This window comes from Xiphophorus maculatus, chromosome 5, assembly GCF_002775205.1.
Source record: "Xiphophorus maculatus strain JP 163 A chromosome 5, X_maculatus-5.0-male, whole genome shotgun sequence".
Taxonomy (NCBI): domain Eukaryota; kingdom Metazoa; phylum Chordata; class Actinopteri; order Cyprinodontiformes; family Poeciliidae; genus Xiphophorus; species Xiphophorus maculatus.
In genome coordinates this window covers 8,564,316-8,575,027 of record NC_036447.1, presented here as the reverse complement: position 1 = coordinate 8,575,027, position 10,712 = coordinate 8,564,316, and the positions used below count along the sequence as shown (strand labels likewise).

The window sequence follows — 10,712 nt, the reverse complement described above, 5'->3', positions numbered from 1 at the left end:
TTGAGAAAGTTTAACGATCCTCTCTGAGCGGAGGAAAATGTTTTTTTTTTGCTTTGTGTTTACGCCTGTGAGCGCGCGGAGGAAACAGGATTGTAGCCTACTTGAATCTTTTGTTTTAATGTTTCACTGCTTACTTACTCAAACCAACTTACTATAACAAAACGCCTTAGTTTGTATCGAATAAGTATGAAAAAGATCTATGCAGGACTGAAAAAGCTCAATGCAAAGTGCAAGTCGTCGCGTGGCTTTCAACCTCTACTCAGCTCGTCGGCGGTGGGATTGTTTTACACGACACTGTTTCTTTCTGGCGTGTTCACATGGAAAACAAAGTGAAGTTTACAGTTTAAAAGTAACTTTTCAATACTTTAACAGTTAGCCTCCATGTGTTAGCTACATGCTAACCCTGCTAACACCTGCCATCTTGCCTTGGTGATGAGTGTTATCAGATTGCTGTGGAGGAATTAGTGTTCTTTGTGTCATGCTGCAATATCTCAATCAGATTTAAGTCCAGACTTTGACTAGACCACTGCATAGCCCCAAGACACTTGAACTCTAAGCTGCAAACTAATGTCACAATAAGCAATAAATCAATTAATCGCATGATAAATTAAAATGAGTTGGTAGAGAGATGCTAGTTTTTAATATGGTGGAAAAGTCGGCATTTTGAGAATGGTGAAGACGTTGGTTTGCACTGCCTGCCTCTCTTGCCTGTTTTCCCTGTCGAAACTGAATAATTGTTTTTTTGAATCCAGTTTTGGTTTCAGAAACTTCATAATCCATTTTATTATTGTTGTTTTGTTTATTTGGAATATTTAAAATGTTTTCCAGTTAAATGTTCTTTACAAATTAGAATAATTTTTATCTTTATGAGGGTGTACTCACATTAATATGCCATTATTATTATTATTATTATTATCACTATATTAGTTAGAAATAACTAATTTAATTTTGAAACTAAAAATAGTTTCAAAATGACAATATTATCCTATATGGCAATAATTTCTGTCTAACATGACAGGCGACTAAAGGTCAGATATTTTGCTGACAAGAGCAAAGAAAATAAACATTTTATTACCTAAAATGCAACAACAGCGTTTCTCTAGTGAACGTTTAATCATTTGTAGTAAAGGATGCATCTGCAGTTAAAAAATATTTTTAACATCAACATGTGAAAAACCCAACCATTTCTGCTCGACTCAACAGTAATACAGTTTAGAGCTGATCGGTTCATTAATTACTTTATTAACCAGTTATTAATTGGATAGTAAAAGATACTTAACAGGTTTTTTAAAAATAAATTTGTAAGAATTTGAACCAGGTGAAGCTAAACGATGCTATTTGATTCACGGGTAAACCAAAGGTCTTTATTTTAAATGCAAAATGTATATATATAATATTCTGTAGTTTTGACTTTATTGCTGCTCAAATGGCCTTTAGAGTCTAAATACTTCAGTTAACAATTAATCAATGACTAAATTAGTTGATTATTTCTCTAATCGATTCATCTAGATTAATCTGATTGTTTCAGCTGCACTGCTGGCAAATAGAAGCCAGGTTTCAGGGTCCTGAAGCCCAGACTAGCAAACATATTTCACAGTTTGAGAGTTTTTTGTTATTTTTTTCAAAGCTGTCAATTTTAAACCAGATGCAACACGAGACAATTTGAACAAATTTAGCTTTGGTCTGGTCAATCTTCTGATTAATTTTCTAGAGTTTTCGGCTTTGAGATGTTTCTAATTACGCTTTTTTTTTTTAATCAAGTGTCTGTCTTGCTGAATCATGAACTTTGACCTTAAATGAGGTACGAATTTGTCTGATTTAGATTTTTATTTTTATTGAGGCTCGCAGGATTAAACTTCACTTTGCTTTCTCTGAACACTGGTAGCAAAACCTTCCCTCAGATGAATACCTCCGTTTACAAAATAAACGTTCTTCCTGACTGTCTGCTCACTCTGTACCACCCTGCCCATCGTGTGTGTGTGTGTGTGTGTGTGTGTGTGTATGTGTGTGTGTGTGAGAGAGACCAGCCGCACCAAGAAAGACGCCAAAGATTGTTGTGTTGTATCTCGTTGTGATGGGGTGCTGCTGGTCTGACTGTACCTCTGCGACTGTTCTCACATTTCCATGTGAACCACCGCGTGTCTGTGTGACCCTTGACCCTTGATGTGACTTCATGTGACCGGAGCTGTGGCTGACATTCTTCTACATTGTGCTTTTTTGGGGAAAGAATGGTGGTCTGTGTTCATCTGGTTACTTAATTTAGTCTTTTTTGTAGCTTATTTTTGTGTCTATGATGAAATTAAAACAGATGATTTTCATGAGACGGTGCGACTCAAACTTTATTCAAACCAACGATTTCAGCCTGATTATGGTGTTTATCTTCAGTAGAACATGGCAACCCGACATGTCCAGGTGGGTACCAAGCATATACATTATTTACTGCACATTAAAGGTGACATAATGTTCTTCATTGAACAGGCTAGGAAAACGAAACATGTTTGTTACATAATCTTTTTATAATGAGATTATATTCTGATCAATTCTATTTTCAGCCTCGTCACTTTAAATCCAAATAAGCTGCTGCTGGCCACGCCCCCAATTCAATGTCTAAACTCAAGTCAAAATGGCTGCAAAAAATTAAATATATTTATACAACCATCCATATTTGAACAGCAGAAGTGGAGCCTCCTGCTCAATGAACAAGAATGCAGCAAGTGGTTTCCGGATGGTAAATCAACAAAACACTTTTCTGTTCCAGCAGCCATTGTACAGCACATACAGAGGTGAAACCAGCTGATCAAACATTCCTGAAATTTAGTTTGGGTTACTAGGCAACAGGTTAGCTTTGCTGGGGTTGCTAGGTAACGGCACAGCGCCTGTTAAATGTGGCTTTTTGAATAGCAAAAACCACTGACTTCTTGCAAAGCAATTAGTGTTTTTCATTTTTTAGTGTTTGAGCTGGTTTTCAAAGCAAGCTGGGACATAAATATAAACACAGATACATACAAAAAGTTAACTTTGTGTAATACGTCCTCTTTAATACAAGCTACTGTCACTAAATTCTTGTTTTTATTACTTTTCCTTGATTAAAAATATTACATAGAACTCAGTATTTGGGTTTATTTAAAATTACTTATTTTGGGGAAAACAATTCAATAAAGATTGTTGATATTGAAAGTTTTCATAAAAGACATAGATATAGTAACGAATAACAAACGTAGCAGTAAAATCACACAGTGAATAAACAGATTCTGAAGGATGTTTGAAATTAATTGAAAAAAATAATTTGGAAAAACTTACTAAAATGTTTCCGGTGGTTGTAATCATCTGATGTAAAAGTAAAATGGTTTAAAAATTAAATTCAAACAGGAAATTAAATGTAACTCATTTAAAGTTGTTGTAGATGGTGATGGCTCTCCTGTAGCAGTCTGTACTACTACGACTTTGAAGAAGCCTCTGACTAGAGTGTTTTTCAATGAAAATTTTCTACTGCAGATAAACTGACTTACACTTTTTAACAAACATACCTAAAAAAATCCCTTTAAATTCTTTTTATGCAGCTCTTGATTATAAAAAAAAAACACCTTGTTGCCATGGTTACGCATCATAACTGTCAAAAAGCAAAGAGGTAAGCGCAAACATCCTTCCATAACGCGTCAAAACGTTTTCATGAGCAACATCACAAAGTTTTAGCAAAGATTTCAAATCAATATCTAATATATTTAGCGTCTTTGGTGATCAATTAAATCCGTCTGATGGTTGAGAGGAAAAAATAAAAACAGAACGGCATCACAGTTACAATGACTATGCTTTATTTTTCCTTTTACAAAACAGAAAGGGGGGGGGGGGGGGCAAAAAATTACCGTCTAGAAATACAAGATATACAAGAAGAAACGAGAGAATTCGCAGTCGAACGAACTGAATAATGACGGGAGGAGAAGAAGAGGAAGAAGTTAAAGCTTCCAACCAAACGAAATCCTGATTCTCACCAGGAGTGAAGCCATAAACCTGCAGGGCGAACGGGGAGAGTTCGGCATGTTGGTTAATGCTGTGATACTGATACTGATGCACTGTGATATGACTCAAAACACAGCAACAAAAACAGAGGAAAAGTGTGTGCTTAGCATTTTATTAATGCTTTTATTTGTTTATGTTCCTATTTAGTGTCTAAGGCACTTTTAAAGAAACATACAGTTATTTCACTGCAAAAACAAAAAGTCTTACCAAGTATTTCAGTCCAGTTTCCAGTGCAAATATTCTAGTACACTAAAAATAAGACAAAACTGACTTAGAAGTAACTTTTCTGCGAGATAAAGGAGCTTGTTTAAGTCAATAATTTCTTAATATTGACAATAAAATACTACTTCCCCCCCCCCGACATTTCTGAGCTTGAAAAGAGAAACATTTGTCAGAAAAAAAACACAAATTTTCATAATTTGTTTTCTAGAAAATTTCAGTTTCAGAAGTTGTAAATATTTTTGACTTTTTGTAAATTTTCTGAATTTTAAAAGTTGGACATTTTTTAATTTTGAAACTCAGAAATGTAAAAAAAAAAAAAGAAAGAAAAAGAATCAAAGCATAAATTTTTTTATTGTTGACTTTTGGAGCTCAGAAATTTCCTTGTTTTTTGGCTGAAATCAACTTTTTTTTTCTCCATCAATATTAAGGAATTAATGACTTAATAAAAGCTCCCATATCTTCCTTAAGTCACTTGTTTTATCTTATTTCAAGTGTACTAACATATTTCATTACAAAATAAACTACTTGGTAAGATGTTGTGTTTTACAGTGTTGTTCAATTAGAGGAGCCGGAGCCGGAGCCGGAGCCGGAGCCGGAGCCGGAGCCGGAGCCGGAGCCGGAGCCGGAGCCGGAGCCGGAGCCGGAGCCGGAGCCGGAGCAGAGCGGTGTGGAGCCGTCCAGCTGCTGCATTTAAAGCTGAGCTGAAACAAAAGTCTGAGTATCAAGGACTAACAACTCAACGCCTACGAATGAGGTCTCGATGAGGTCTGAAGAGTCGGGATTTATTTATCTCACAATAATGGCACAGCGTACATTCGAGTCACAGAGATTTACTCAAGTTGATGGTGAGTTCATGGCTCACTGCTGTTCTCAGGGCGCCTCTCAAATCAGCACGAAGAGCAGGGGTGTCCAAACTTTTTGTCATGTAGGCCAAACAACAAATTAATGAAAAAAAAAAAAAAAACTAAATTCACCAAAGGTGGTGAGATTTTGTTTTTGTACCTCCTCAATAAACTAATCATGAATTAAACTAATAAAATAATCAGATTTCTGTGGAGGAATGGAAACTTCACATGTTTTTCCCCCAGTTTGCTTATTATTTTGGGCTCGATTGAAGAAAACTTCATTTTTTGGTCTACACTCGGCACTTAGCAAAACAGGATCAAGGATGTAAGTCAATGTGTAGATGTGGTCCTAGTTACCATGACAACAGAGGTAAACCACAAAGCTTGAAAAGATGATCATTTTATGTTGCAGCTAATACTTTTGCAACTATATTTCAATTTAAAAGTAATAGTTTTTGCCCTAATTTATTCCTGAACATCAGTCGTTGCGGGCCGCACAAAATAAATCCAGCGGCCGTAAATGGCCCTCAGCCCTCACTTTGAACACCCATATATTAGGTTAAAAAACAAAGAGGTTTGTCTTGTAACGACTGAAATCTGGCATATTACTAGCAGATTGCGGAGATCCGTTAGTCTAAATTCATTCGGACTGTACAGCGCCACCTACTGGTGAAACGATCTCAAAGTTTCTGCAGGACAACCAAACCATGAGGTGAGGATGTTACCTGGTTAATTTAAAGCAAAAGATAACGGCTCTAACACCTTTATCTTTTTCAAAACTTTCCTTTTCTTTAGTTTGTGAAATTCCTCTTGCATTTGTAATATTTTCTGCTTTATTCTCCTCACCACGTTGTGACTTTTTCTGCTGTTGATCATGTCAAAGTTAACTTTTTGTTACTGATGTGTGTCTTGTGCTCGTTTTTGAACCATTAATACAGATTTGCAGGACAAACTGCAAATGTGGCCGAGTCGAACTGCCAGAGGCTAGCTAACTGTTGGTCATGTGATCAAATGAGCGCAATCTGATTGGCTGAAAGAGCTCGACTCGCTCTAGTGCCCATTGCTTTGTTTGGGTCACATTTTTAGCTGAATTACAAGAAAAAAATAAAACTAAATCGTAATTAGGATAAAATTTCAGTGTTATGAATTTAATTTATATAAAAAGCCGGACTCTAATGAGACTATAAGTCAGAATTTCTATCCAAATTGGGCCGGAAAAAAAAGAAAAGTTAGAGGAAAAGTCCAACTGGTGATTTTTCTGACTTCCTGTAGAACAGCAGTAACATAAGACCATGTTTGATTTGAGTTTAATAATAAAACAAAGTGAAGCTGAGCACAAACACTGAGGTGTACCAGCGGTTTATCAGCGGAAAACCATTTAGCGAAGCATTTCTTTCCAGGTTTCAGATGTTCTGTGCAGTTCTGCGCATTTTTCCAGCATCTTTTTCCAGCTTCAAGCCGAACTTTGACACCAAACTGCACGTTCCTACATTAATGTTGAGATGAAGCAGGTAAATAAAACACTATATAATTTTCACAGTAACATGTCAGTTCAGATTCCAGGTTTTCCTGTCGTGTGTCCCAGAAAGTTCCCTGTTGGAGAGGATGAGTCCGGCACCAGAAATGAAAATGTTTTTCCATTCAGTTCTGGTTTGACACACTTACTAAGTTGAACATGTAAAAAAAAAAGAAAAAAAGAAGCACTTTGTACCTTTATGCGTATGTTCTCGTTAAGTTGAGCGGATAATTTGGTGGGAGGAAATGACAATATGATCGAGCCAAACCAGCGGAGGACAGAGTAAGGCAGAAGTGTCCGTTTTCTCAAAGAGGGCGTTGGATTTTTCCTGCAGCGTTAGATTAAAACAACAACAAACAAAAACAGAACCGCTCCGGTGGCCACTGTGGGAGCAGAGGCAGCAGGATCAAAAGTGTCGTTTAGTCGGCGTTGGAGGTCTGCGTGTCGTTGAAGTCGTTGGATCGGCTGTCGGCGTCGTCGTCCGACATGTCGCCGGAGGCGCCGTCCAGGTTGAGGTTGCGTCGGCCGGAGCGGTTGGAGGAGAAGCTGCTGACTGGGCCGCCTCGCCTGCTCAGAAACAAACACACAGCGCAAATTGAACTCGTGTTTCTCCAAACATCCAGAATTGATTCTGAAATAATAAAAACTGCAGTAGCAAGCAGTTATGAAAGAGGTCCAAGCCCTTCGTTTTAGCTTCAACACATCAGCAACTGATATTATAGGTAGTTATTTAAGGAATCATCCTGAATCTATTTTCAAGTTTTCGAGCTGATCTACTGTCTTTTTTTTTTATAATAAAAAAAAAAAATCAACACTAGCGCCCTCTAGTGTTGGATGGTTGCCAAACTAGGCCAAGTTCTTAAATTGGGAAATTCTCTGAAACATTTGTTAAAATGTAAATTTCTAAAATGTAAAATGAAGTCTGGTTTACTATTAACTTAATCTCTAATTCCTAGATAATTCGTAGCTAGGCTCCAGGCTTTTTTGTTCCTTGTTGTCATTGAGAAACTTTAAGGTTTCTTCTTTGACAGAGAAATCTGGATGTCTGGTCTCTGTGCCCGCCCACATGGCAAATGCACCAATCAGCAGCCGACTTCAACCAGTCTTGTCTGGTCGGCTGATTAGAACCACCGCTTTCCGTGTAACGATTAGCGGTGCTGAGTAGAAGCGGATAGATGGTCGTCAGTCTCACAGGTTTTAAGCGTCGTCGTACCTCAAACGGTTCTTTAAGGAGTTGACCTCTCTGGTGAGGCCCTCGCTGGCCTCGGTGGCGTCGTCCAGCTCCCTCTGCAGCTTCCTGCGGGACGCGTTGGCTCTGGTCGCCTCCTCTTCGGCCTCCTCCAGCTGACGCTTCAGCTGCTTCATGCGGGAGTTGGCCTTCTCCATCTGAGCGGGCGACGGCGACGTGAGGAGAGCGAACTAACAGACCAACTTTACTTCACTTCTTCTTACCTGTTCCTTGAACTGGTCGGCATGGCGACGCTCATCCTCCACCTGCATCATCACCTCCTTCAGCTTCTTCTCGGTACGCCTGACGATCTTATTGGCCGCTGCTCTCTCCCTGGATGTTTGAGACAGGCAGCAGTGAGACAGACGACCTTGGCGGCTTCGAGCTGTGACCTCTAGGGGCGCGACCTTACTTGGCTTCCTGCTCCAGCTGCTCCTCCAGCTGCAGGATCTTGGCCTCCAGTGCAGTGATGGACGCCTTAAACTTCGACTTCACAGCTCCTTCTAGTTCTGCTAGTTTACCTTTAAGCTCCTGCATTTAGTAACAGACATTTGCCTTTAGGAAGGAAGGATTTTGTAAACATTTTTCAGTGCAGATGAAAAAGGAACAAAAAAATACCATAACTTTAGATGAGCAGCATGGAAATAATCAATGTGGAGGACAAAAAACTAATTATTTGTCCTTGTCAAAGCTGTAGAATTTCACTGGACCACTTTAAGGGGTAATGCATTTTCCAGGCACATGGTATCATTTTATAGCACAACAAAGTAACTATGTTACCTTCAGTTTGTATAAAACGACTCTATATATATCAAACAAGACGTAACAGGAATTTGACTTTGCAATTTAACGCTTTGAAATTAGACCTCTGTCTCTTTAAGGAGCTCTTGCTCTTTCTGACACTCTGCCTTCATCACAACAATCCTCCTCCATGATGCCGTTTCTAAGGAGCGTAGCTCTGAGAAGTAGCTCTGCCGACTCGCAGTTCCACCAGGTGTTTGCTAATTGCTGCTGCCACTAGTCTGGAGGAACTGAGTGGGAGAGGAGCTGCAGCTGCAGCTAAGAGGCGGTGCTAGGTCCACTCAGGCGTTTTGCACAGCTGAATGGTTGCCATGGAGACCAAAAGATTTCTCAAACATGCATGAAAAAAAATCAAAGCAACACTCCAGGTTTGTTTTTGATGAGGGAATAACATTATAACATGATGTAAAGGTCAAAAAGTCGAGTAATTCTACATAGTACTGCCCCTTTAAGAGACTTTATTCATGTATGTAAATTTATGGTTTCAATTTTATCTAGTTTAACTGTTTCTTTCATCTTCTGGTGACGTCTTTCCTCTTATCAATATTTCTGCTGCACCTGTCTGCATCTCACTGTCTTGATGTCTTGTTGTGTTTAGTTTTGGTAAAAATTTGATACATTTATAATTTCATTGGGTGTATTTGCAGATTTTTATCATGTCTGAATAGTTTTAAACACAGATTAATAAATGCTGGACCTTGTTCTGTCGCTCCATCTGCTGCCGAGCGTTCTCGCTCTTCTGCGCAGCGCTGCGCTCTGCAGTCAGCTCAGCGTTCAGCGTGTCCACCTGCAGGCAGGAAACCAGGGCAGAGCAGGAGACGCTTCAGCTTTCAGGATTTCTCAGCAGTGCTTTGTGTTCGGTCGCCTCAAATTTCACAAATAAACTTTCACGACTGAAATATCAGATATGTGGCAGTGAACGCAATGCTTCACCTGCGTGCTGCTCTTTCTGAAGCGGTCGTTGAGGAGCTCCATGTTGCCCTGCTCCTCCTCTATCTCCTCCTCCAGCTGGGAGATGCGAGCCTCCAGCCGCCTCTTCTCCTCCAGCAGCGATGACCTGACACACACACACACACACACAGTTCGTCTGATTACACCGACAACCGATGACGATCAGTGAAGGACTGCAACACGTTAGAAGTTGCTCAGTACTTCAAAATCCTGATTATTTTAAATCATGATTGATATATAAAGTAGTTTTAGAAAAACTCAGAGTAACAAAGTTACTTTCTTTAAGTAATGAGTAATGCAAAGGATTACGATTCCAGATAAAGTAATTAGATTACAGTTACTATTACAGATAAAGTAATCTGTAATAGATTCCAGATAAAGTAATTAGATTACAGTTACTATTACAGATAAAGTAATCTGTAATAGATTCCAGATAAAGTAATTAGATTACAGTTACTATTACAGATAAAATAATCTGTAATAGATTACAGATAAAGTAATTAGATCACAGTTATCATTACAGATTTGTAAGTCATTTGTTTGTGAATGTCTCATGACGATCACATGATTTTCTAAACTTGTCTTAAATTGTGGTCCGAACAAAATAATTGCATTTTATATGATGGAATAAGAAAAAATACAGTTTCATTGATTACATTTTATATCATGGAAAATGCAGAAAAAAATAGAGCTAGGCTGATATTAATTTGCTTTAAAGCATATTCAGGTTGTTCATTGTCTTTTTAGCTTTAGTAGTTTAGCATCTACCGTATTTTTCGGACTATAAGCCGCCACTTTTTTCCCACGCTTTGAACCATGCGGCTCATAGCCCGGTGCGGCTCTTCTGTGAATTTTTCTTCAACCTCCATGGGGAGGTTTGAATTAGCAGGAAGTGAACCATTAGAAGTCAAAATTGGAAATCAGAGAAGAAATGCTGATTTTTATTTAGAACAAGGACATGCTAGCAGCAGACACAGCGGAGAAATTTCTTCAAACTCATCATGGAAACCACAAGAAGAAGTTCACATGATGCAGCTTTTAAGTTGAGGGCTATCGATCTGGCAGTACAGATCGATAGCTGCTGCTCGGCGTGAACGAATCCATGGTTCAGCGTTGGAGACGCAGAGCTGCG

At 38.7% G+C, this 10,712-nt stretch overlaps 1 protein-coding gene across 2 annotated transcripts in view; it reads right to left on the bottom strand.

Annotated features, from left to right (window-relative positions):
- Positions 1 to 6,427: 6,427 nt before the first annotated feature.
- LOC102237249 (myosin-10) overlaps positions 6,428 to 10,712 on the bottom strand; it is a 72,246-nt gene continuing 67,961 nt past the window's right edge. For both annotated transcript variants that reach the window (XM_014476130.2, XM_023333540.1), the window contains 6 exons: positions 9,563 to 9,686; positions 9,327 to 9,416; positions 8,241 to 8,359; positions 8,053 to 8,161; positions 7,814 to 7,986; positions 6,428 to 7,167 (listed from right to left, as the gene is read on the bottom strand). In XM_014476130.2, the coding sequence (XP_014331616.1) occupies positions 7,020 to 7,167; positions 7,814 to 7,986; positions 8,053 to 8,161; positions 8,241 to 8,359; positions 9,327 to 9,416; positions 9,563 to 9,686 (763 nt within the window). In that variant the 3' untranslated portion in view covers positions 6,428 to 7,019. The remainder of the gene's footprint in view (positions 7,168 to 7,813; positions 7,987 to 8,052; positions 8,162 to 8,240; positions 8,360 to 9,326; positions 9,417 to 9,562; positions 9,687 to 10,712) is intronic.